The 27,673-nt window shown below is 51.6% G+C and overlaps 1 protein-coding gene across 2 annotated transcripts in view; it reads left to right on the forward strand.

Moving 5' to 3' along the window:
- The window catches only part of HINT2 (histidine triad nucleotide binding protein 2), a 116,143-nt gene that overhangs the window by 77,496 nt on the left and 10,974 nt on the right, over positions 1-27,673 (forward strand). For both annotated transcript variants that reach the window (XM_063916104.1, XM_063914201.1), the window contains exons 4-5: positions 10,541-10,645; positions 16,492-16,564. In XM_063916104.1, the coding sequence (XP_063772174.1) occupies positions 10,541-10,645; positions 16,492-16,564 (178 nt within the window). The remainder of the gene's footprint in view (positions 1-10,540; positions 10,646-16,491; positions 16,565-27,673) is intronic.

The following is a 27,673-nucleotide window of genomic DNA, read 5'->3' on the forward strand; positions in this document are numbered from 1 at the left end:
TTCTGACTCCTGCTGTCCTGTGCCCCTCACTCCTCTGCTCTGACTCCTGCTGTCCTGTGCCCCTCACTCCTCTGCTCTGACTCCTGTTGTCCTGTGCCCCTCACTCCTCTGCTCTGACTCCTGATGTCCTGTGCCCCTCACTCCTCCACTCTGACTCCTGATGTCCTGTGCCCCTCACTCTTCTGTTCTGACTTCTGATGTCCTGTGCCCCTCACTCTTCTGTTCTGACTCCCAATGTCCTGTGCTCCTCACTCCTTTGCTCTGACTCCTGCTGTCCTGTGCCCCTCACTCCTCTGCTCTGACTCCTGCTGTCCTGTGCCCCTCATTCCTCTGCTCTGACTCCTGCTGTCCTGTGCCCCTCACTCCTGTGCTCTGACTCCTGCTGTACCCCTCACTCCTCTGCTCTGACTCCTGATGTCCTGTGCTGTGCCCCTCACTTCTCCATTCTGACTCCTGCTGTCCTGTGCCCCTCACTCCTCTGCTCTGACTCCTGCTGTCCTGTGCCCCTCACTCCTCTGCTCTGACTCCTGATGTCCTGTGCCCCTCACTCCTCTGCTCTGACTCCTGATGTCCTGTGCCCCTCACTCCTCCACTCTGACTCCTGATGTCCTGTGCCCCTCACTCTTCTGTTCTGACTTCTGATGTCCTGTGCCCCTCACTCTTCTGTTCTGACTCCCAATGTCCTGTGCCCCTCACTCCTTCACTCTGACTCCTGCTGTCCTGTGCCCCTCATTCCTCCGCTCTGACTCCTGCTGTCCTGTGCCCCTCACTCCTCTGCTCTGACTCCTGCTGTCCTGTGCCCCTCACTCCTCTGCTCTGACTCCGGATGTCCTGTGCCCCTCACTCCTCTGCTCTGACTCCTGCTGTCCTGTGCCCCTCACTCCTCCGCTCTGACTCCTGCTGTCCTGTGCCCCTCACTCCTCCGCTCTGACTCCTGCTGTCCTGTGCCCCTCACTCCTCTGCTCTGACTCCGGATGTCCTGTGCCCCTCACTCCTCTGCTCTGACTCCGGATGTCCTGTGCCCCTCACTCCTCTGCTCTGACTCCTGCTGTCCTGTGCCCCTCACTCCTCCACTCTGACTCCTGCTGTCCTGTGCCCCTCACTCCTCTGCTCTGACTCCTGCTGTCCTGTGCCCCTCACTCCTCTGCTCTGACTCCGGATGTCCTGTGCCCCTCACTCCTCTGCTCTGACTCCGGATGTCCTGTGCCCCTCACTCCTCTGCTCTGACTCCTGATGTCCTGTGCCCCTCACTCCTCTGCTCTGACTCCTGATGTCCTGTGCCCCTCACTCCTCCACTCTGACTCCTGATGTCCTGTGCCCCTCACTCTTCTGTTCTGACTTCTGATGTCCTGTGCCCCTCACTCTTCTGTTCTGACTCCCAATGTCCTGTGCCCCTCACTCCTTCACTCTGACTCCTGCTGTCCTGTGCCCCTCATTCCTCCGCTCTGACTCCTGCTGTCCTGTGCCCCTCACTCCTCTGCTCTGACTCCTGCTGTCCTGTGCCCCTCACTCCTCTGCTCTGACTCCTGCTGTCCTGTGCCCCTCACTCCTCTGCTCTGACTCCGGATGTCCTGTGCCCCTCACTCCTCTGCTCTGACTCCGGATGTCCTGTGCCCCTCACTCCTCTGCTCTGACTCCTGATGTCCTGTGCCCTTCACTCCTCTGCTCTGACTCCTGCTGTCCTGTGCCCCTCACTCCTCTGCTTTGACTCTTGCTGTCCTGTGCCCATCATTCTTCCGCTCTGACGCCTGCTGTCCTGTGCCCCTCGTTCCTCTGCTGTGCCCCTCATTCCTCTGCTCTGACTCCTGATGTCCTGTGCCCCTCACTCCTCTGCTCTGACTCCTGCTGTCCTGTGCCCCTCACTCCTCTGCTCTGACTCCTGCTGTCCTGTGCCCCTCGTTCCTCTGCTCTGACTCCTGATGTCCTATGCCCCTCACTCCTCTGCTCTGACTCCTGCTGTCCTGTGCCCCTCACTCTTCTGTTCTGACTCCTTATGTCCTGTGCCCCACTCCTCCATTCTGACTCCTGATGTTCTGTGCCCCTCACTCTTCTGACTCCTGATGTCCTGTGCCCCTCACTCCTCTGCTCTGACTCCTGCTGTCCTGTGCTCCTCGCTCTTTGCTCTGACTCCTGCTGTCCTGTGCCCCTCACTCCTTTGCTCTGAATCCCTCTGTCCTGTGCTGTACCCCTCACTCCTCTGCTCTGAATCCTTCTGTCCTGTGCTGTACCCCTCACTCCTCTGCTCTGACTCCTGCTGTCCTGTGCTGTACCCCTCACTCCTCTGCTCTGACTCCCTCTGTCCTGTGCTGTGACCCTCACTCCTCTGCTCTGACTCCTGATGTCCTGTGCCCCTCACTCCTCCACTATGACTCCTGATGTCCTGTGCCCCTCACTCTTCTGTTCTGACTTCTGATGTCCTGTGCCCCTCACTCTTCTGTTCTGACTCCTGCTGTCCTGTGCCCCTCATTCCTCCGCTCAGACTCCTGCTGTCCTGTGCCCCTCACTCCTCTGCTCTGACTCCTGCTCTCCTGTGCCCCTCATTCCTCCGCTCTGACTCTTGCTGTCCTGTGCCCCTCACTCCTCTGCTCTGACTCCTCATGTCCTGTGCCCCTCACTCTTCTGACTCCTGATGTCCTGTGCCCCTCACTCCTCTGCTCTGACTCCTGATGTCCTGTGCCCCTCACTCCTCTGCTCTGACTCCTGATGTCCTGTGCCCCTCACTCCTCCACTCTGACTCCTGATGTCCTGTGCCCCTCCCTCTTCTGTTCTGACTTCTGATGTCCTGTGCCCCTCACTCTTCTGTTCTGACTCCCGATGTCCTGTGCCCCTCACTTCTCCACTCTGACTCCTGATGTCCTGTGCCCCTCACTCCTCTGCTCTGACTCCTGCTGTCCTGTGCCCCTCACTCCTCTGCTCTGACTCCTGCTGTCCTGTGCCCCTCACTCCTCTGCTCTGACTCCTGATGTCCTGTGCCCCTCACTCCTCCACTCTGACTCCTGATGTCCTGTGCCCCTCACTCTTCTGTTCTGACTTCTGATGTCCTGTGCCCCTCACTAATCTGTTCTGACTCCCGATGTCCTGTGCCCCTCACTCCTCCACTCTGACTCCTGCTGTCCTGTGCCCCTCACTCCTCTGCTCTGACTCCTGCTGTCCTGTGCCCCTCACTCCTCTGCTCTGACTCCTTCTGTCCTGTGCCCCTCACTCCTCTGCTCTGACTCCGGATGTCCTGTACCCCTCACTCCTCTGCTCTGACTACTGCTGTCCTGTGCCCCTCACTCCTCTGCTCTGAATCCTTCTGTCCTGTACCCCTCACTCCTCTGCTCTGACTCCTGCTGTCCTGTGCTGTACCCCTCACTCCTCTGCTCTGACTCCCTCTGTCCTGTGCTGTACCCCTCACTCCTCTGCTCTGACTCCTGCTGTCCTGTGCTGTACCCCTCACTCCTCTGCTCTGACTCCCTCTGTCCTGTGCTGTACCCCTCACTCCTCTGCTCTGACTCCTGCTGTCCTGTGCCCCTCACTCCTCTGCTCTGACTCCGGATGTCCTGTGCCCCTCACTCCTCTGCTCTGACTCCTGCTGTCCTGTGCCCCTCACTCCTCTGCTCTGACTCCTGCTGTCCTGTGCCCCTCACTCCTCCACTCTGACTCCTGCTGTCCTGTGCCCCTCACTCCTTTGCTCTGACTACTGCTGTCCTGTGCCCCTCACTCCTCTGCTCTGACTCCTGATGTCCTGTGCCCTTCACTCCTCTGCTCTGACTCCTGCTGTCCTGTGCCCCTCACTCCTCTACTCTGACTCTTGCTGTCCTGTGCCCCTCATTCTTCCGCTCTGACTCCTGCTGTCCTCTGCCCCTCGTTCCTCTGCTGTGCCCCTCATTCCTCTGCTCTGACTCCTGCTGTCCTGTGCCCCTCACTCCTCTGCTCTGACTCCTGCTGTCCTGTGCCCCTCGTTCCTCTGCTCTGACTCCTGATGTCCTATGCCCCTCACTCCTCTGCTCTGACTCCTGATGTCCTGTGCCCCTCACTCTTCTGTTCTGACTCCTGATGTCCTGTGCCCCACTCCTCCACTCTGACTCCTGATGTTCTGTGCCCCTCACTCTTCTGACTCCTGATGTCCTGTGCCCCTCACTCCTCTGCTCTGACTCCTGCTGTCCTGTGCCCCTCACTCTTTTCTCTGACTCCTGCTGTCCTGTGCCCCTCACTCCTTTGCTCTGAATCCCTCTGTCCTGTGCTGTACCCCTCACTCCTCTGCTCTAAATCCTTCTGTCCTGTGCTGTACCCCTCACTCCTCTGCTCTGACTCCTGCTGTGCTGTGCTGTACCCCTCACTCCTCTGCTCTGACTCCTGCTGTCCTGTGCTGTACCCCTCACTCCTCTGATCTGACTCCCTCTGTCCTGTGCTGTGCCCCTCACTCCTCTGCTCTGACTCCTGATGTCCTGTGCCCCTCACTCCTCCACTATGACTCCTGATGTCCTGTGCCCCTCACTCTTCTGTTCTGACTTCTGATGTCCTGTGCCCCTCACTCTTCTGTTCTGACTCCCGATGTCCTGTGCCCCTCACTCCTCCACTCTGACTCCTGCTGTCCTGTGCCCCTCATTCCTCCGCTCTGACTCCTGCTGTCCTGTGCCCCTCACTCCTCTGCTCTGACTCCTGCTCTCCTGTGCCCCTCATTCCTCCGCTCTGACTACTGCTGTCCTGTGCCCCTCACTCCTCTGCTCTGACTCCTGATGTCCTGTGCCCCTCACTCTTCTGACTCCTGATGTCCTGTGCCCCTCACTCCTCTGCTCTGACTCCTGATGTCCTGTGCCCCTCACTCCTCTGCTCTGACTCCTGATGTCCTGTGCCCCTCACTCCTCCACTCTGACTCCTGATGTCCTGTGCCCCTCACTCTTCTGTTCTGACTTCTGATGTCCTGTGCCACTCACTCTTCTGTTCTGGCTCCCGATGTCCTGTGCCCCTCACTCCTCTGCTCTGACTCCTGCTGTCCTGTGCCCCTCACTCCTCCACTCTGACTCCTGCTGTCCTGTGCCCCTCACTCCTTTGCTCTGACTCCTGCTGTCCTGTGCCCCTCACTACTTTGCTCTGACTCCTGCTGTCCTGTGCCCCTCACTCCTCTGCTCTGACTCCTGATGTCCTGTGCCCTTCACTCCTCTGCTCTGACTCCTGCTGTCCTGTGCCCCTCACTCCTCTGCTCTGACTCCTGATGTCCTGTGCCCTTCACTCCTCTGCTCTGACTCCTGCTGTCCTGTGCCCCTCATTCTTCCGCTCTGACTCCTGCTGTCCTGTGCCCCTCGTTCCTCTGCTGTGACCCTCATTCCTCTGCTCTGACTCCTGATGTTCTGTGCCCCTCACTCCTCCACTCTGACTCCTGCTGTCCTGTGCCCCTCACTCCTCCACTCTGACTCCTGCTGTCCTGTGCCCCTCACTCCTTTGCTCTGACTCCTGCTGTCCTGTGCCCCTCACTCCTCTGCTCTGACTCCTGATGTCCTGTGCCCTTCACTCCTCTGCTCTGACTCCTGCTGTCCTGTGCCCCTCATTCTTCCGCTCTGACTCCTGCTGTCCTGTGCCCCTCGTTCCTCTGCTGTGCCCCTCATTCCTCTGCTCTTACTCCTGATGTTCTGTGCCCCTCACTCCTCTGCTCTGACTCCTGCTGTCCTGTGCCCCTCACTCCTCTGCTCTGACTCCTGCTGTCCTGTGCCCCTCGTTCCTCTGCTCTGACTCCTGATGTCCTGTGCCCCTCACTCTTCTGTTCTGACTCCTGATGTCCTGTGCCCCACTCCTCCACTTTGACTCCTGATGTCCTGTGCCCCTCACTCTTCTGACTCCTGATGTCCTGTGCCCCTCACTCCTCTGCTCTGACTCCTGCTGTCCTGTGCCCCTCACTCTTTGCTCTGACTCCTGATGTCCTGTGCCCCTCACTCCTTTGCTCTGAAGCCCTCTGTCCTGTGCTGTACCCCTCACTCCTCTGTTCTGACTCCTGCTGTCCTGTGCTGTACTCCTCACTCCTCCGCTCTGACTCCTGCTGTCCTGTGCTGTACCCCTCACTCCTCTGCTCTGACTCCTGCTGTCCTGTCCTGCACTCCTCACTCCTCCGCTCTGACTCCTGCTGTCCTGTGCTGTACCCCTCACTCCTCTGCTCTGACTCCTGCTGTCCTGTCCTGCACTCCTCAATCCTCCGCTCTGAATCCCTCTGTCCTGTGCTGTACCCCTCACTCCTCTGCTCTGACTCCTGCTGTCCTGTCCTGCACTCCTCACTCCTCCGCTCTGAATCCCTCTGTCCTGTGCTGTACCCCTCACTCCTCTGCTCTGACTCCTGCTGTCCTGTGCTGTACTCCTCACTCCTCCGCTCTGACTCCTGCTGTCCTGTGCTGTACCCCTCACTCCTCTGCTCTGACTCCTGCTGTCCTGTGCTGTACTCCTCACTCCTCCGCTCTGACTCCTGCTGTCCTGTCCTGTAGCCCTCACTCCTCTGCTCTGACTCCTGCTGTCCTGTCCTGCACTCCTCACTCCTCCGCTCTGACTCCTGCTGTCCTGTCCTGTACCCCTCACTCCTCCGCTCTGACTCCTGCTGTCCTGTCCTGCACTCCTCACTCCTCTGCTCTGACTCCTGCTGTCCTGTCCCCCTCACTCCTCCGCTCTGGCTCCCGCTGTCCTGGGCTGTACCTCTCACTCCTATGCTCTGACTCCTGCTGTCCTGTGCTGTGCCTCTCACTCCTCTGCTCTGACTCCTGCTGTCCTGTGCTGTGCCTCTCACTCCTCTGCTCTGACTCCTGCTGTCCTGTGCTGTACCCCTCACTCCTCTGCTCTGACTCCTGCTGTCCTGTGCTGTACCCCTCACTCCTCTGCTCTGACTCCTGCTGTCCTGTGCTTTACCCCTCACTCCTCTGCTCTGACTCCTGCTGTCCTATGCTGTGCCTCTCACTCCTCTGCTCTGACTCCTGCTGTCCTGTGCTGTGCCTCTCACTCCTCTGCTCTGACTCCTGCTGTCCTGTGCTGTACCCCTCACTCCTCTGCTCTGACTCCTGCTGTCCTGTGCTGTACCCCTCACTCCTCTGCTCTGACTGCTGCTGTCCTGTGCTGTACCCCTCACTCCTCTGCTCTGACTCCTGCTGTCCTGTGCTGTACCCCTCACTCCTCTGCTCTGACTCCTGCTGTCCTGTGCTGTACCCCCCACTCCTCTGCTCTGACTCCTGCTGTCCTGTGCTGTACCCCTTACTCCTCTGCTCTGACTCCTGCTGTCCTGTGCTGTACTCCTCACTCCTCCGCTCTGACTCCTGCTGTCCTGTGCTGTACTCCTCACTCCTCCGCTCTGACTCCTGCTGTCCTGTGCTGTACTCCTCACTCCTCCGCTCTGACTCCTGCTGTCCTGTGCTGTACCCCTCACTCCTCTGCTCTGACTGCTGCTGTCCTGTGCTGTAGCCCTCACTCCTCTGCTCTGACTCCTGCTGTCCTGTACTGTACCCCTCACTCCTCTGCTCTGACTCCTGCTGTCCTGTGCTGTACCCCTCACTCCTCTGCTCTGACTGCTGCTGTCCTGTGCTGTAGCCCTCACTCCTCTGCTCTGACTCCTGCTGTCCTGTGCTGTACCCCTCACTCCTCTGCTCTGACTCCTGCTGTCCTGTGCTGTACCCCTCACTCCTCTGCTCTGACTCCTGCTGTCCTGTGCTGTACCCCTCACTCCTCTGCTCTGACTCCTGCTGTCCTGTGCTGTACCCCCCACTCCTCTGCTCTGACTGCTGCTGTCCTGTGCTGTAGCCCTCACTCCTCTGCTCTGACTGCTGCTGTCCTGTGCTGTAGCCCTCACTCCTCTGCTCTGACTCCTGCTGTCCTGTGCTGTACCCCTAACTCCTCTGTTCTGACTCCTGCTGTCCTGTGCTGTAGCCCTCACTCCTCTGCTCTGACTTTTGCTGTCCTGTGCTGTACTCCTCACTCCTCCGCTCTGATTCCTGCTGTCCTGAGCTGTAACCCTCACTCCTCTGCTCTGACTCCTGCTGTCCTGTCCTGCACTCCTCACTCCTCCGCTCTGAATCCCTCTGTCCTGTGCTGTACCCCTCACTCCTCTGCTCTGAATCCCTCTGTCCTGTGCTGTACTCCTCACTCCTCCGCTCTGACTCCTTCTGTCCTGTGCTGTACCCCTCACTCCTCTGCTCTGACTCCTGCTGTCCTGTGCTGTACTCCTCACTCCTCCGCTCTGACTCCTGCTGTCCTGTCCTGTACCCCACACTTCTCCGCTCTGACTCCTGCTGTCCTGTCCTGTACTCCTCACTCCTCTGCTCTGACTCCTGCTGTCCTGTGCTGTACCCCTCACTCCTCTGCTCTGACTCCTGCTGTCCTGTGCCGTACCCCCCACTCCTCTGCTCTGACTGCTGCTGTCCTGTGCTGTAGCCCTCACTCCTCTGCTCTGACTGCTGCTGTCATGTGCTGTAGCCCTCACTCCTCTGCTCTGACTCCTGCTGTCCTGTGCTGTACCCCTAACTCCTCTGCTCTGACTCCTGCTGTCCTGTGCTGTAGCCCTCACTCCTCTGCTCTGACTCCTGCTGTCCTGTGCTGTACTCCTCACTCCTCCGCTCTGACTCCTGCTGTCCTGAGCTGTAACCCTCACTCCTCTGCTCTGACTCCTGCTGTCCTGTCCTGCACTCCTCACTCCTCCGCTCTGAATCCCTCTGTCCTGTGCTGTACCCCTCACTCCTCTGCTCTGAATCCCTCTGTCCAGTGCTGTACTCCTCACTCCTCCGCTCTGACTCCTTCTGTCCTGTGCTGTACCCCTCACTCCTCTGCTCTGACTCCTGCTGTCCTGTGCTGTACTCCTCACTCCTCCGCTCTGACTCCTGCTGTCCTGTCCTGCAATCCTCACTCCTCTGCTCTGACTCCTGCTGTCCTGTCCTGCACTCCTCACTCCTCCGCTCTGACTCCTGCTGTCCTGTCCTGCACTCCTCACTCCTCCGCTCTGAATCCCTCTGTCCTGTGCTGTACCCCTCACTCCTCTGCTCTGACTCCTGCTGTCCTGTGCTGTACTCCTCACTCCTCCGCTCTGACTCCTGCTGTCCTGTGCTGTACCCCTCACTCCTCTGCTCTGACTCCTGCTGTCCTGTGCTGTACTCCTCACTCCTCCGCTCTGACTCCTGCTGTCCTGTCCTGTACCCCACACTTCTCCGCTCTGACTCCTGCTGTCCTGTCCTGTACTCCTCACTCCTCTGCTCTGACTCCTGCTGTCCTGTGCTGTACCCCTCACTCCTCTGCTCTGACTCCTGCTGTCCTGTGCTGTACTCCTCACTCCTCCGCTCTGACTCCTGCTGTCCTGTCCTGTACCCCTGACTCCTCCGCTCTGACTCCTGCTGTCCTGTCCTGTACTCCTCACTCCTCTGCTCTGACTCCTGCTGTCCTGTCCTGCACTCCTCACTCCTCCGCTCTGAATCCCTCTGTCCTGTGCTGTACCCCTCACTCCTCTGCTCTGACTCCTGCTGTCCTGTCCTGTACTCCTCACTCCTCTGCTCTGACTCCTGCTGTCCTGTCCTGTACTCCCCACTCCTCTGCTCTGACTCCTGCTGTCCTGTGCTGTACTCCTCACTCCTCCGCTCTGACTCCTGCTGTCCTGTCCTGTACCCCTCACTGCTCCGCTCTGACTCCTGCTGTCCTGTCCTGTACTCCTCACTCCTCTGCTCTGACTCCTGCTGTCCTGTGCTGTACCCCTCACTCCTCTGCTCTGACTCCTGCTGTCCTGTGCTGTACTCCTCACTCCTCCGCTCTGACTCCTGCTGTCCGGTCCTGCACTCCTCACTCCTCTGCTCTGACTCCTGCTGTCCTGTCCTGCACTCCTCACTCCTCCGCTCTGAATCCCTCTGTCCTGTGCTGTACCCCTCACTCCTCTGCTCTGACTCCTGCTGTCCTGTACTCCTCACTCCTCCGCTCTGACTCCTGCTGTCCTGTGCTGTACCCCTCACTCCTCTGACTCCTGCTGTCCTGTGCTGTACTCCTCACTCCTCCGCTCTGACTCCTGCTGTCCTGTACCCCTCACTCCTCCGCTCTGACTCCTGCTGTCCTGTCCTGTACTCCTCACTCCTCTGCTCTGACTCCTGCTGTCCTGTCCTGCACTCCTCACTCCTCCGCTCTGAATCCCTCTGTCCTGTGCTGTACCCCTCACTCCTCTGCTCTGACTCCTGCTGTCCTGTGCTGTACTCCTCACTCCTCCGCTCTGACTCCTGCTGTCCTGTGCTGTACCCCTCACTCCTTTGCTCTGACTCCTGCTGTCCTGTGCTGTACTCCTCACTCCTCCGCTCTGACTCCTGCTGTCCTGTCCTGTACCCCTCACTCCTCCGCTCTGACTCCTGCTGTCCTGTCCTGTACTCCTCACTCCTCTGCTCTGACTCCTGCTGTCCTGTCCTGCACTCCTCTGCTCTGAATCCCGCTGTCCTGTCCTGTACTCCTCACTCCTCCGCTCTGACTCCTTCTGTCCTGTGCTGTACCCCTCACTCCTCTGCTCTGAATCCCGCTGTCCTGTCCTGTACTCCTCACTCCTCCGCTCTGACTCCCGTTGTCTCTCTTCCAGTGTTTAGCTTTCCGTGACGTCGCGCCGCAGGCTCCTGTCCATTTTCTTGTCATTCCCAAGACTCCAATCACCAGAATAAGTCAAGTCACAGCTGGAGATACTGAGGTAACGGGGAGACCCTCAAAGCTGGTGTCCCCAACAACTACATCATCTCCACAACCTATAACTGCCAGATGTGGTGCAGAGCTGTATATCAGTGGGGCACAGGAGTAGTTGGTACAGAGCTGTATATCAGTGGGGCACAGGAGTAGTTGGTACAGAGCTGTATATCAGTGGGGCACAGGAGTAGTTGGTACAGAGCTGTATATCAGTGGGGCACAGGAGTAGTTGGTACAGAGCTGTATATAAGAGGGGCACAGGAGTAGTTGGTACAGAGCTGTATATCAGTGGGGCACAGGAGTAGTTGGTACAGAGCTGTATATAAGAGGGGCACAGGAGTAGTTGGTACAGAGCTGTATATCAGTGGGGCACAGGAGTAGTTGGTACAGAGCTGTATATCAGTGGGGCACAGGAGTAGTTGGTACAGAGCTGTATATCAGTGGGGCACAGGAGTAGTTGGTACAGAGCTGTATATAAGAGGGGCACAGGAGTAGTTGGTACAGAGCTGTATATCAGTGGGGCACAGGAGTAGTTGGTACAGAGCTGTATATCACAGGGGCACAGGAGTAGTTGGTGCAGAGCTGTATATCAGTGGGGCACAGGAGTAGTTGGTGCAGAGCTATATATCAGTGGGGCACAGGAGTAGTTGGTACAGAGCTGTATATCACAGGGGCACAGGAGTAGTTGGTACAGAGCTGTATATCAGTGGGGCACAGGAGTAGTTGGTACAGAGCTGTATATCAGTGGGGCACAGGAGTAGTTGGTGCAGAGCTGTATATCACAGGGGCACAGGAGTAGTTGGTATAGAGCTGTTTATCAGTGGGGCACAGGAGTAGTTGGTATAGAGCTGTATATCAGTGGAGCACAGGAGTAGTTGGTACAGAGCTGTATATCAGTGGAGCACAGGAGTAGTTGGTACAGAGCTGTATATCAGTGGAGCACAGGAGTAGTTGGTGCAGAGCTGTATATCAGTGGGGCACAGGAGTAGTTGGTACAGAGATGTATATCAGTGGAGCACAGGAGTAGTTGGTGCAGAGCTGTATATCAGTGGAGCACAGGAGTAGTTGGTGCAGAGCTGTATATCAGTGGGGCACAAGAGTAGTTGGTACAGAGCTGTATATTAGTGGGGCACAGGAGTAGTTGGTACAGAGCTGTATATCAGCGGGCACAGGAGTAGTTGGTACAGAGCTGTATATCAGTGGGGCACAGGAGTAGTTGGTACAGAGCTGTATATTAGTGGGGCACAGGAGTAGTTGGTACAGAGCTGTATATCAGTGGGGCACAGGAGTAGTACAGAGTTGTATATCAGTGGGGCACAGGAGTAGTTGGTACAGAGCTGTATATCAGTGGGGCACAGGAGTAGTTGGTGCAGAGCTGTATATCAGTGGGGCACAGGAGTAGTTGGTACAGAGCTGTATATCAGTGGGGCACAGGAGTAGTTGGTACAGAGCTGTGTATCAGCGGGGTGCAGGAGTAGTTGGTACAGAGCTGTATATCAGTGGGGCACAGGAGTAGTTGGTACAGAGCTGTATATCAGTGGGGCACAGGAGTAGTTGGTACAGAGCTGTATATCAGTGGGGCACAGGAGTAGTTGGTACAGAGCTGTATATCAGTGGGGCACAGGAGTAGTTGGTACAGAGCTGTATATCAGTGGGGCACAGGAGTAGTTTGTACAGAGCTGTATATCAGTGGGGCAAAGGAGTAGTTGGTACAGAGCTGTGTATCAGTGGGGCACAGGAGTAGTTGGTACAGAGCTGTGTATCAGCGGGGCACAGGAGTAGTTGGTACAGAGCTGTGTATCAGTGGGGCACAGGAGTAGTTGGTACAGAGCTGTATATCAGTGGGGCACAGGAGTAGTTGGTACAGAGCTGTATATCAGTGGGGCACAGGAGTAGTTGGTACAGAGCTGTATATCAGCGGGGCACAGGAGTAGTTGGTACAGAGTTGTGTATCAGCGGGGCAGAGGAGTAGTTGGTACAGAGCTGTGTATCAGCGGGGCACAGGAGTAGTTGGTACAGAGCTGTATATCAGCGGGGCACAGGAGTAGTTGGTACAGAGCTGTATATCAGTGGGGCACAGGAGTAGTTGGTACAGAGCTGTGTATCAGTGGGGCACAGGAGTAGTTGGTACAGAGCTGTATATCAGCGGGGCACAGGAGTAGTTGGTACAGAGCTGTATATCAGCGGGGCACAGGAGTAGTTGGTACAGAGCTGTGTATCAGTGGGGCACAGGAGTAGTTGGTACAGAGCTGTATATCAGCGGGGCACAGGAGTAGTTGGTACAGAGCTGTGTATCAGCGGGGCACAGGAGTAGTTGGTACAGAGCTGTATATCAGCGGGGCACAGGAGTAGTTTGTACAGAGCTGTATATCAGCGGGGCACAGGAGTAGTTGGTACAGAGCTGTATATCAGTGGAGCACAGGAGTAGTTGGTACAGAGCTGTGTATCAGTGGGGCACAGGAGTAGTTGGTACAGAGCTGTGTATCAGCAGGGCGCAGGAGTAGTTGGTACAGAGCTGTATATCAGCGGGGCACAGGAGTAGTTGGTACAGAGCTGTATATCAGTGGAGCACAGGAGTAGTTGGTGCAGAGCTGTATATCAGTGGAGCACAGGAGTAGTTGGTGCAGAGCTGTATATCAGTGGAGCACAGGAGTAGTTGGTACAGAGCTGTATATCAGTGGGGCACAGGAGTAGTTGGTACAGAGCTGTGTATCAGTGGGGCACAGGAGTAGTTGGTACAGAGCTGTATATCAGTGGGGCACAGGAGTAGTTGGTACAGAGCTGTATATCAGCGGGGCACAGGAGTAGTTGGTGCAGAGCTGTATATCAGCGGGGCACAGGAGTAGTTGGTACAGAGCTGTATATCAGCGGGGCACAGGAGTAGTTGGTACAGAGCTGTATATCAGCGGGGCACAGGAGTAGTTGGTGCAGAGCTGTATATCAGTGGAGCACAGGAGTAGTTGGTACAGAGCTGTATATCAGTGGAGCACAGGAGTAGTTGGTACAGAGCTGTATATCAGTGGGGCACAGGAGTAGTTGGTACAGAGCTGTATATCAGCAGGGCACAGTAGTAGTTGGTACAGAGCTGTATATCAGCGGGGCACAGGAGTAGTTGGTACAGAGCTGTATATCAGCGGGGCACAGGAGTAGTTGGTACAGAGCTGTATATCAGTGGGGCACAGGAGTAGTTGGTACAGAGCTGTATATCAGCGGGGCACAGGAGTAGTTGGTACAGAGCTGTATATCAGTGGAGCACAGGAGTAGTTGGTACAGAGCTGTATATCAGCGGGGCACAGGAGTAGTTGGTACAGAGCTGTATATCAGCGGGGCACAGGAGTAGTTGGTACAGAGCTGTATATCAGCGGGGCACAGGAGTAGTTGGTACAGAGCTGTATATCAGTGGGGCACAGGAGTAGTTGGTACAGAGCTGTATATCAGTGGAGCACAGGAGTAGTTGGTACAGAGCTGTATATCAGTGGGGCACAGGAGTAGTTGGTACAGAGCTGTATATCAGTGGGGCACAGGAGTAGTTGGTACAGAGCTGTATATCAGCAGGGCACAGTAGTAGTTGGTACAGAGCTGTATATCAGCGGGGCACAGGAGTAGTTGGTACAGAGCTGTATATCAGTGGAGCACAGGAGTAGTTGGTACAGAGCTGTATATCAGTGGAGCACAGGAGTAGTTGGTACAGAGCTGTATATCAGTGGGGCACAGGAGTAGTTGGTACAGAGCTGTATATCAGTGGGGCACAGGAGTAGTTGGTACAGAGCTGTATATCAGTGGAGCACAGGAGTAGTTGGTACAGAGCTGTATATCAGTGGAGCACAGGAGTAGTTGGTACAGAGCTGTATATCAGTGGAGCACAGGAGTAGTTGGTACAGAGCTGTATATCAGTGGGGCACAGGAGTAGTTGGTACAGAGCTGTATATCAGTGGAGCACAGGAGTAGTTGGTACAGAGCTGTATATCAGTGGAGCACAGGAGTAGTTGGTACAGAGCTGTGTATCAGTGGGGCACAGGAGTAGTTGGTACAGAGCTGTCAGTGGAGCACAGGAGTAGTTGGTACAGAGCTGTATATCAGTGGGGCGCAGGAGTAGTTGGTGCAGAGCTGTATATCAGTGGGGCACAGGAGTAGTTTGTACAGAGCTGTATATCAGTGGAGCACAGGAGTAGTTGGTACAGAGCTGTCAGTGGAGCACAGGAGTAGTTGGTGCAGAGCTGTATTTCAGTGGAGCACAGGAGTAGTTGGTACAGAGCTGTGTATCAGTGGGGCACAGGAGTAGTTGGTACAGAGCTGTATATCAGTGGAGCACAGTAGTAGTTGGTACAGAGCTGTATATCAGTGGAGCACAGGAGTAGTTGGTACAGAGCTGTATATCAGTGGAGCACAGTAGTAGTTGGTACAGAGCTGTATATCAGTGGAGCACAGGAGTAGTTGGTACAGAGCTGTGTATCAGTGGGGCACAGGAGTAGTTGGTACAGAGCTGTATATCAGTGGGGCGCAGGAGTAGTTGGTACAGAGCTGTATATCAGCGGGGCACAGGAGTAGTTGGTACAGAGCTGTATATCAGTGGGGCACAGGAGTAGTTGGTACAGAGATGTATATCAGCGGGGCACAGGAGTAGTTGGTACAGAGCTGTATATCAGTGGGGCGCAGGAGTAGTTGGTACAGAGCTGTATATCAGCGGGGCACAGGAGTAGTTGGTACAGAGCTGTGTATCAGCGGGGCACAGGAGTAGTTGGTACAGAGCTGTGTATCAGCGGGGCACAGGAGTAGTTGGTACAGAGCTGTGTATCAGCGGGGCACAGAAGTAGTTGGTACAGAGCTGTGTATCAGCGGGGCACAGGAGTAGTTGGTACAGAGCTGTATATCAGCGGGGCACAGGAGTAGTTGGTACAGAGCTGTGTATCAGCGGGGCACAGGAGTAGTTGGTACAGAGCTGTGTATCAGCGGGGCACAGAAGTAGTTGGTACAGAGCTGTGTATCAGCGGGGCACAGGAGTAGTTGGTACAGAGCTGTATATTAGTGGGGCACAGGAGTAGTTGGTGCAGAGCTGTATATCAGTGGAGCACAGGAGTAGTTGGTACAGAGCTGTATATCAGTGGGGCACAGGAGTAGTTGGTACAGAGCTGTATATCAGTGGGGCACAGGAGTAGTTGGTACAGAGCTGTATATCAGTGGGGCACAGGAGTAGTTTGTACAGAGCTGTATATCAGTGGGGCAAAGGAGTAGTTGGTACAGAGCTGTGTATCAGTGGGGCACAGGAGTAGTTGGTACAGAGCTGTATATCAGCGGGGCACAGGAGTAGTTGGTACAGAGCTGTGTATCAGTGGGGCACAGGAGTAGTTGGTACAGAGCTGTATATCAGTGGGGCACAGGAGTAGTTGGTACAGAGCTGTATATCAGTGGGGCACAGGAGTAGTTGGTACAGAGCTGTATATCAGCGGGGCACAGGAGTAGTTGGTACAGAGCTGTGTATCAGCGGGGCAGAGGAGTAGTTGGTACAGAGCTGTGTATCAGCGGGGCACAGGAGTAGTTGGTACAGAGCTGTATATCAGCGGGGCACAGGAGTAGTTGGTACAGAGCTGTGTATCAGTGGGGCACAGGAGTAGTTGGTACAGAGCTGTATATCAGCGGGGCACAGGAGTAGTTGGTACAGAGCTGTGTATCAGCGGGGCACAGGAGTAGTTGGTACAGAGCTGTGTATCAGCGGGGTACATTTGGTCCTGTACTGTTGGGTTTATCACACATCCTGGTACTGCTAGCTTGATCGACCTTATGGTCTGCTGAGACTTGTAGTTCTTGCTGTATTTCCTCTGATGTGATGGATGCCTCTTTGTAATGTCTCTGTAGCTGCTGGGGCACCTCTTGGTCACTGCCAGCCGACTGGCGCAGGAGGAGGGTCTATCCGACGGGTACAGAATTGGTGAGTATGTGGAACCAGCTTCTCCCTCCCTCTGAGTACATGGTCCTGGCGCTCCCTCCTGGATACATGATCCAGGAATATTCCCAGTTATCAGCGCTGTGTGTATATAACGTATATTCCCTCTAGTACAGTATACCATATATTCCCTATTGTACAGTATACAGTATATTCCCTATAGTACAGTATACCGTATATTCCCTATTGTACAGTATACAGTATATTCCCTATAGTACTGTATACCATATATTCCCTATTGTACAGTATGCAGTATATTCCCTATAGTACAGTATACCGTATATTCCCTATTGTACAGTATACAGTATATTCCCTATAGTACAGTATACCATATATCCCCTATTGTACAGTATACAGTATATTCCCTATAGTACAGTATACCATATATTCCCTATAGTACAGCATACAGTATATTCCCTCTAGTACAGTATACCATATATTCCCTATAGTACAGTATACAGTATATTCCCTATAGTACAGCATACAGTATATTCCCTCTAGTACAGTATACAGTATATTCCCTCTAGTACAGTATACAGTATATTCCCTCTAGTACAGCATACTGTATATTCCCTATAGTACAGCATACCATATATTCCCTCTAGTACAGTATACTGTATATTCCCTATAGTACAGCATACCGTATATTCCCTATAGTACAGCATACCGTATATTCCCTCTAGTACAGCATACCGTATATTCCCTCTAGTACAGCACACCGTATATTCCCTCTAGTACAGTATGTCACAACTGAGGGCCTGAGCTGACGGGAGGCAGCCTCAGTTGTAGGGGCTGAGATGTACTGGAACCTGGGAGGTTGTATCAGACCCCTGGACATGTAAGTAACATGAAGAAGAACCGCCCGAAGGCGTGACCACGACAACTTGAATAAAAGTCAATGATGTTTATTTATGACAAACTCCATGCATCACAGTAGCAGTAAAAGAAACATAAAATCAGCAGAGAAATAATACAGTTCCTGGGTACTACAGGGTGGCAGGGGCCACAGAGCTCTGGTAGTATGAGACAGTTCTTATTATCTGCGAGTTGGAAAGTCCTTACCAGGCCTGACTGTAGCAATGAAGAAAGCCCAGGATCGTACCAGCTGGTGTTCCAGGGAAAGCTGGACTGCTGTAAATAAAATAGCTGCTGTGGGTTCTGGTTGGAACCAGACAGATGTTGGCACGGAGTGGATACTGGCTGGAACCAGTTAAATAATAAATGAAGCTTGAGAGCGATGCAATATGAATGAAATGTAGAGTTTGAGAGCGGAGAAATAATAATACCGGTGGAGAGTGGTAAACTGTAGAAAGGACACCGGCCCTTTAAGAGAAGCTGTACTCTGCTGGAAGCTGGGCTGGAAGCAGGTAATGTTGTAGCTGGAAACAGATGAATCCACAATGGATCGGAGAGTCAGGCTACACCGCAGGTGGAATGCTGGTGCGGGTCTCTATGGTGGAAGTCTTGAGACAGGAGCTGGAACCTGGAAGACAATCACAGGAGAGAGACAAACAGGAACTAGGTTTGACAACCAAAGCACTGACGCCTTCCTTGCTCAGGCACAGTGTATTTATACCTGCAGCAAGGAAGGGATTGGCTAGGCAATTATGCAGATTATCAATACTGAGAACAGATTGGTGGAAATGATCAGCTGACAGAATCCAAGATGGCTGCGCCCATGCAGACACTTGGAGGGAAGTTTGGTTTGTAATCCATGTGGTAATGAAAACAGTAATGGCGGCGCCGACCACCGGAGACAGGAGGCGCCAAGCTGACAGGTGCACATCCAACCACGCGGACACAGCGGAGGCCGCGGCTGACGTAATCGCCACTCAGACACTCTGCATGCAGAAGCTCAGGGACGGCGGCGGAGGCCGCGGAAGACGCTATGCCAGGTGTAATATGGCGTTTACTGTGACAGCGTCTCAGAGTGACGGGAGAGGATACAGGAATGTAAACATCAGGATAACAGATGGGATCCGGTCCTGGAGCGCTGAGCCAGCCTTAGGAGGCATCTGATGGGTAAGAAATGGCGTCCAGATACCCGGATCGTGACAGCACCTCCCCCTTTAGGAGTGGCCCCAGGACACTTCTTTGGCTTTTGAGGAAACTTGGAATGGAATCTCCGGACCAAGGCAGGAGCATGGACATCAGAAGCATTGGTCCATGAACGTTCCTCAGGGCCATAACCCTTCCAGTCAATAAGATATTGTAGTTGACCGTAACGGTGACGTGAGTCCAGGATCTTGGCTACTTCATACTCAACGCCTCGTTGAGTTTGGACTTTCGGAGTTGGAGGAAGTGAGGAATGAAACCGATTCAAGATCAGCGGTTTCAACAGGGAAACATGGAATGTCCTGGGTATTTTTAAGAAGGGAGGCAACTGAAGTCTGTAAGCAACAGGATTGATGACTTGTTCAATCTTGAAAGGACCGATATAGCGAGGTGCAAACTTCATACTGGGAACTCTTAATCTCAAATTCTTCGTGGATAACCATACCCGATCACCCACCTTGAGAGCAGGAACTGCTCGACGCTTCTTATCCGCAAACTTCTTGTACCTGAACGATGCCTTGAGCAGAGCTGATCGTACGCTCTTCCAGATATTGGCAAACTGATGCAAGGTGATATCCACTGCGGGAACAGAAGTTGCTGGAAGCGGTTGGAACTCAGGGACTTTAGGGTGGAATCCAAAGTTAGTGAAGAATGGTGTTGAAGCAGATGAAGAATGATACTGGTTGTTATGACAGAACTCGGCCCAGGGAAGTAATTGAACCCAGTCATCTTGAGAGGAGGACACATAGATGCGGAGGAAGGCCTCCAAGTCCTGATTCACCCTCTCGGTTTGACCATTGGTCTGAGGATGGTAAGCCGTGGAAAACTTTAGCTTGACTTGGAGGACTTGACATAAACTTCGCCAGAATTTGGCTGTGAATTGAACTCCTCGATCTGAGATAATTTCTTCAGGAAGACCGTGGAGTCGGAAGATCTCTTGTATGAATACTTGAGCCAACTTGGAAGCTGACGGAAGACCGGTGAGAGGAATGAAGTGTGCCATCTTGGTGAACCGGTCAACTACCACCCAGATGGTATTGAACTTGTTGCACATGGGTAAATCTGTAATAAAATCCATCGACAAATGGGTCCAAGGTCGACGGGGAACAGATAGTGGAACCAGTTGCCCCGCAGGCGACTGGCGGGATACCTTATGTTGAGCACACTTTGGACAAGATGCAATAAACTCCAAGACGTCCTTTTTCAGAGTTGGCCACCAATAGGACCTAGAGATAAACTCCACGGTTTTTTGGATACCTGTATGTCCGGCAAAACGGGAAGCATGGGCCCAATGCATGAGCTTCTTCCTTAGCATCGGTTTCACAAAACTTTTCCCTGATGGGGGCGTAGAGTCCATCCCTACCGTGGAGAATGCCAACGGATTTATAATAGGATGCTTGTCTGAAGACTCTGACTCATTTTCTTGCTCCCATGAGCGGGAAAGGGCATCGGCCTTGCGATTCTGAGAGCCCGGACAGAACTGGAGTTTAAAGTCGAACCTGGAAAAGAAAAGTGCCCATCTGGCCTGACGAGGGTTGAGACATTGTGCGCCTTTCAGATATAACAGGTTCTTGTGGTCTGTAAGTATGGTGATTGAATGAGAAGCTCCCTCCAACAGATACCTCCACTCTTCTAGAGCGAGCTTGATGGCTAGCAACTCCTGGTCGCCAATGGCATAGTTGCGCTCAGCTGGGGAGAACTTCCGGGAGAAGAAACTGCAAGGGTGTAAATGGCCATCTTTAGCCCTCTGAGATAACACCGCTCCTACTCCAACGGAGGAGGCATCCACCTCTAAGATGAAAGGAGAGTCGATGTCAGGCTGTTTCAGAACAGGCGCAGAGATGAACCTTTGTTTTAAAAGATGAAATGCTTGCATGGCTTCTTCAGACCACTTGGACGGGTTAGCACCCTTCTTAGTGAAAGCAGTAATAGGCGCCACAATAGTGGAAAAGTCTCGTATAAACTTTCGGTAATAGTTGGCGAACCCTAAGAACCTCTGGACCCCTTTGAGGGTTAAGGGTACCGGCCAATTTTGGATTGCTTGTAGTTTCTCAGGATCCATCTCTAGTCCGGAACCGGACACAATGTACCCTAGAAACGGAATGGACTTGACTTCAAAGACGCATTTTTCTAATTTGCAATAGAGATGATTGACACGGAGACGGGACAGAACCTCTTTAACCCAAAAACGATGTTCCTCTAAATCGTTGGCAAAAATGAGGATATCGTCTAGATAGACCACGACATGATGGTATAGAATGTCTCTGAAGATCTCATTGACAAAATGCTGGAAGACAGCTGGAGCATTGCTCAATCCGAAGGGCATGACGAGGTACTCATAATGTTCGTCACGGGTGTTAAAGGCGGTCTTCCACTCGTCACCCTCACGGATCCGGATGAGATTGTATGCACCTCTCAAGTCCAGCTTTGTAAAGATGGTAGCTCCGCTAACTCTGTCAAAGAGCTCAGTAATCAGGGGTAAAGGATAACGGTTCTTGATGGTAATGTCGTTCAAACCTCTGTAGTCGATGCACGGCCACAGACCACCATCTTTCTTTTTTACAAAAAAGAAGCCTGCGCCGGCTGGGGAAGAAGAAGGTCGAATGAACCCCTTTGCTAGGTTCTCTTTAATGTATTCCTCCATAGAATGCGTCTCAGGCAGAGACAACGGATAAGTTCGGCCTCGAGGTGGAACCTTCCCTGGAACGAGATCAATCGGGCAGTCCCATTCTCTATGAGGAGGAAGGATATCAGCAGAAGCTTTACTGAACACATCCGTGAAATCTTGATATGGAGGAGGTGGAACATCAGACGACCTGGGGGAGGAAGAACAGACAGGCAATACTTTAAACAAACATGTCTCAGCACAGGAGGAACCCCATGCCAGGATTTGCGTAGTCGTCCAATCAATTGTAGGATTGTGAAGACGGAGCCATGGAAGGCCCAGGACCACAGGATGTGTGGCTCTTGGAATCACTAAAAAAGAAATAAGTTCGGAATGAAGAACTCCCACTCTCAGACGAACTGGTAGAGTCCTTAAAGAAATAACTGCATCAAAAATTTTGCTGCCATCCACGGCAGTTAAAGAAATGGACGAAGGAAGTCTCTCGGTGGGTAGGGACCACCGTTTAACATAGGCTTCGGTAATAAAGTTCCCAGCTGCTCCGGAATCAAGGAGGGCAATGACGTTCCGATAACGTTGAGCAACTTGAAGCGAGACTGGGAGATTACAATCTTGAGGAGATGGAGAGGAGATCATTACTCCTAGCCGTCCCTCTCCTTGGCGAGCTAGGATTTGGAGTTTCCCGGACGTTTGGGACAGGCATTAATGGTGTGAGACGGAGCTGCACAATAAAGACAGAGAGACTCGGAGAGACGTCTTCGGCGCTCAGCAGGAGTTAAACGGGAACGGACAATTTGCATGGGCTCATCTTTAGTTGGTGACAGTTGGCGAGGAGGAGGAGCAGAAGATTTTGGAGCAGATGATCTTCCACGCTCAGTTGCTCTCTCTCTGAAACGTAAATCAACTTTCGTGCAGAGTGAGATTAGCTCGTCTAACTTAGAGGGTAAGTCTCTGGTAGCTAACTCATCTTTAATACGCTCAGATAAGCCATGCCAGAATGCAGCATACAGGGCCTCGTCGTTCCATGCCAGTTCGGATGCCAGGATCTGGAACTGTATCAGATATTGTCCTACAGTACGTGACCCCTGGCGTAAACGGAGAATCTCGGATGAAGCTGAGGTTACCCGGCCTGGCTCGTCGAAGATGCGCCTGAATGTTGACACGAATGCAGTGTAAGAAGATAGCAGGGTGTCGGACCTCTCCCATAACGGTGATGCCCAATCAAGGGCTGAGCCACTGAGAAGAGAAATAATGTAGGCAATTTTTGTACGGTCACTGGGAAAATTGCCAGGTTGTAGCTCAAACTGAATCTCACACTGGTTGAGAAATCCCCTGCAGAATCTTGGAGATCCGTCAAATTTTGCTGGCGTTGGAAGATGAAGACGTGGAGCAGAAATGGGTAAGGTGGGTGGGGTTATAGCTGGAGTCACTGTGGTTGACGCACCAGACGCGCCTGATCCACGGAGAGTTGTCTGAATCCCATCCAGCCGAGTAGAGAGATCCTGGAGACAGCGGATGATGTGGCCCTGTGCAGCCTCCTGATGTTCTAGTCGGGCTGCCAGTTCTTGCATCGGCCTGGCCGCTTGATCCTGGTCTCCGGCTGGATTCATTAGGTCAGTGCTTACTGTCACAACTGAGGGCCTGAGCTGACGGGAGGCAGCCTCAGTTGTAGGGGCTGAGATGTACCGGAACCTGGGAGGTTGTATCAGACCCCTGGACATGTAAGTAACATGAAGAAGAACCGCCCGAAGGCGTGACCACGACAACTTGAATAAAAGTCAATGATGTTTATGTATGACAAACTCCATGCATCACAGTAGCAGTAAAAGAAACATAAAATCAGCAGAGAAATAATACAGTTCCTGGGTACTACAGGGTGGCAGGGGCCACAGAGCTCTGGTAGTATGAGACAGTTCTTATTATCTGCGAGTTGGAAAGTCCTTACCAGGCCTGACTGTAGCAATGAAGAAAGCCCAGGATCGTACCAGCTGGTGTTCCAGGGAAAGCTGGACTGCTGTAAATAAAATAGCTGCTGTGAGTTCTGGTTGGAACCAGACAGATGTTGGCACGGAGTGGATACTGGCTGGAACCAGTTAAATAATAAATGAAGCTTGAGAGCGATGCAATATGAATGAAATGTAGAGTTTGAGAGCGGAGAAATAATAATACCGGTGGAGAGTGGTAAACTGTAGAAAGGACACCGGCCCTTTAAGAGAAGCTGTACTCTGCTGGAAGCTGGGCTGGAAGCAGGTAATGTTGTAGCTGGAAACAGATGAATCCACAATGGATCGGAGAGTCAGGCTACACCGCAGATGGAATGCTGGTGCGGGTCTCTATGGTGGAAGTCTTGAGACAGGAGCTGGAACCTGGAAGACAATCACAGGAGAGAGACAAACAGGAACTAGGTTTGACAACCAAAGCACTGACGCCTTCCTTGCTCAGGCACAGTGTATTTATACCTGCAGCAAGGAAGGGATTGGCTAGGCAATTATGCAGATTATCAATACTGAGAACAGATTGGTGGAAATGATCAGCTGACAGAATCCAAGATGGCTGCGCCCATGCAGACACTTGGAGGGAAGTTTGGTTTGTAATCCATGTGGTAATGAAAACGGTAATGGCGGCGCCGACCACCGGAGACAGGAGGCGCCAAGCTGACAGGTGCACATCCAACCACGCGGACACAGCGGAGGCCGCGGCTGACGTAATCGCCACTCAGACACTCTGCATGCAGAAGCTCAGGGACGGCGGCGGAGGCCGCGGAAGACGCCATGCCAGGTGTAATATGGCGTTTACTGTGACAGCGTCTCAGAGTGACAGGAGAGGATACAGGAATGTAAACATCAGGATAACAGATGGGATCCGGTCCTGGAGCGCTGAGCCAGCCTTAGGAGGCATCTGATGGGTAAGAAATGGCGTCCAGATACCCGGATCGTGACACAGTATACCGTATATTCCCTCTAGTACAGCATACCGTATATTCCCTCTAGTACAGCATACCGTATATTCCCTATAGTACAGCATACCGTATATTCCCTCTAGTACAGCATACCGTATATTCCCTATAGTACAGCATACCGTATATTCCCTCTAGTACAGCATACCGTATATTCCCTATAGTACAGTATACCGTATAAATTCCCTCTAGTACAGTATACCGTATATTCCCTCTAGTACAGTATACCGTATATCCCCTCTAGTACAGCATACCGTATATTCCCTATAGTACAGTATACCGTATATTCCCTATAGTACAGCATACCGTATATTCCCTATAGTACAGCATACCGTATATTCCCTCTAGTACAGTATACTTTATATTCCCTATAGTACAGTATACCGTATATTCCCTCTAGTACAGTATACCGTATATTCCCTCTAGTACAGCATACCGTATTTCCCCTCTAGTACAGCATACCGTATATTCCCTCTAGTACAGTATACCGTATATTCCCTATAGTACAGTATACCGTATATTCCCTATAGTACAGCATACCGTATATTCCCTATAGTACAGTATACCGTATATTCCCTATAGTACAGCATACCGTATATTCCCTCTAGTACAGCATACTGTATATTCCCTCTAGTACAGCATACCGTATATTCCCTATAGTACAGCATACCGTATATTCCCCCTAGTACAGCATACCGTATATCCCCTCTAGTACAGCATACCGTATATCCCCTATAGTACAGTATACAGTATATTCCCTATAATACAGTATACAGTATATTCCCTCTAGTACAGTATACCGTGTATTCCCTATAGTACAGTATACCATATATTCCCTCTAGTACAGCATACCGTATATTCCCTATAGTACAGCATACCGTATATTCCCTATAGTACAGCATACCGTATATTCCCTATAGTACAGTATACCGTATATTCCCTATAGTACAGTATACCGTATATTCCCTATAATACAGTATACAGTATATTCCCTCTAGTACAGTATACCGTGTATTCCCTATAGTACAGTATACCATATATTCCCTCTAGTACAGCATACTGTATATTCCCCCTAGTACAGCATACCGTATATCCCCTCTAGTACAGCATACCGTATATTCCCTCTAGTACAGCATACCGTATATTCCCTCTAGTACAGTATACCGTATATTCCCTCTAGTACAGTATACAGTATATTCCCTATAGTACAGTATACCGTATATTCCCTATTGTACAGTATACCGTATATTCCCTCTAGTACAGTATGCTGTATATCCCCTCTAGTACAGCATACCGTATATTCCCTCTAGTACGGTATACCGTATATTCCCTCTAGTACAGTATACCGTATATCCTCTATAGTACAGTATACCGTATATCCTCTATAGTACAGTATATTCCCTATAGTACAGTATACCATATATTCCCTCTAGTACAGTATACCGTATATTCCCTCTAGTACAGTATACCGTATATCCTCTATAGTACAGTATACAGTATATTCCCTATAGTACAGGATACCATATATTCCCTCTAGTACAGTATACCGTATATTCCCTATAGTACAGCATAACGTATATTCCCTCTAGTACAGCATACCGTATATTCCCTCTAGTACAGTATACCGTATATTCCCTCTAGTACAGTATACCTTATATTCCCTCTAGTACAGTATACCGTATATTCCCTCTAGTACAGCATACCGTATATTCCCTACAGAACAGTATACCGTTGTCAAAGTCAGAAAAATATCACGCTGCACGTTGCCATATATGCACTTCATGCGTGTGCACGCTACATATTTAATCAAAATAATGGATTTTATAAGTTAATATTCCCCTGAGTTCAGCAAAGTATGGTATATTAAAGATGGCTCTTTGACCTTAGAGATTCCCCAAACAATAGCTTGCATGTTGGGAGGGCTTCACGTGTTCTTATGCATAGTTAAGCACAGGAATAGTAATTGAAGATTAATTGTATTCCAAATCAGTATCTTTCCCGCAGACGGAGTACAATAGCCTTTAATTACACTGAGCTTTGAGACTCAATGAGGAGGGCCAACACCTGTGTTTACAAATGGGCTTAGGGTTTGTCTCCAGAAGAATGATTGCTGAGATGTCATTGTCTCAACTGAAAGTGGACATCATGAATATCGAACAAAACCCAGAGACAGGGTTTTGTTTTGTATTCGCCAAACAATAGCTTCCCACAAGACAGGAATGTGTTAGTCATCATCCATCGTTTTGCATAACCAAGGCCACTGATACAGCTAGCTCACATACTGTGAAAGACACACTTTCTGTGGTTGACACACCCCCACAGCTGGAATGCAGGTATGATATTATCCACTGGAAATCACAGGGCTCACTCACTCACACAGCTACCTGGCACCCAGCAGCATGGCTGCTTCATCCCCAGGACTGACCTCCAAGCAAAAGGCTAAGTATTGAATTCACATGGCTAGATACAGATTGCTTTAAGGTCAATGGTGCTGGTTTAAATAGGATATTGTAACTTGTTTGTGTGATAGATCTGGGAATCTGTGATGGTAGCTGGGACATTAGACAACCTGTAGCATAGCATTTGTGGTATTTGTTTGCCTATGGTGATTTAAAATAGATTGTGCTGGTTTGTTATAATATATCTTGTCAATCATGAATACCGCCATGCAGTTACTTGTGAATATGGGTTTTGTAGCAATGGCAGGCTGATATGTGTGGTTACATTGTGATCTGGTCTTGTGATAATTCATATAGCATAGCCAGCATACCATATGCTCTGGTTATTGAGATACTGAGTTTGTTTGGAATGTGAAATTGAATAAGATGGTTCTAGGAAGTTGGATTGGAATGTGGAATAAGATTAGTTGGTTAGTAAGAAATGGCTGCTGCTGGGTGTTTTCCCCTCCCCCTTTCAACCATGTGTTGCAGTCTTTGGAATCATGGGAGTTTTCCCAAAATGGAGTCTAGCTTCTATCCCATGCGGTATTCAGCATTGACAAACTGCGCAGCGATTGTCTCTCACATGTGTAGGTTTATCTGCAACCATATTGTCTCTTATTTAATGTTATAAGCCATTCTCTCTCTCCTTCCCCTTTTAAAAGTAATTGTGTCTTTATTGTATTTTATGTGTAGTAACTTGGTTAGATATTCTATGTTATTTTGGTAGTGTATAGCTTGTATTGTATTATTCTTTTTGAACGTTCATTCTCTCACTAAAGGCGTTAGAACCTTAGACCGGTATTTGATTGATTATTATAAATGCATAAAGGTTCTCAGAGCGTCATAGTCGCTCATACAGCTTTTAAGCTAACAAGGTTACACTGCATTACATCTACACATTGTCACTGCACAAATGTTTACAGTATAAGTACATTCCTTAAGGTATAGTTAAGGGCGTACCCTTGCGGTACTTTTTGCGCCAATTGCGTACTGTGTTCTTTAACCTTTAACGCAGTGGT

Source organism: Pseudophryne corroboree, chromosome 1 (genome assembly GCF_028390025.1).
Source record: "Pseudophryne corroboree isolate aPseCor3 chromosome 1, aPseCor3.hap2, whole genome shotgun sequence".
Classification (NCBI taxonomy): Eukaryota; Metazoa; Chordata; class Amphibia; order Anura; family Myobatrachidae; genus Pseudophryne; species Pseudophryne corroboree.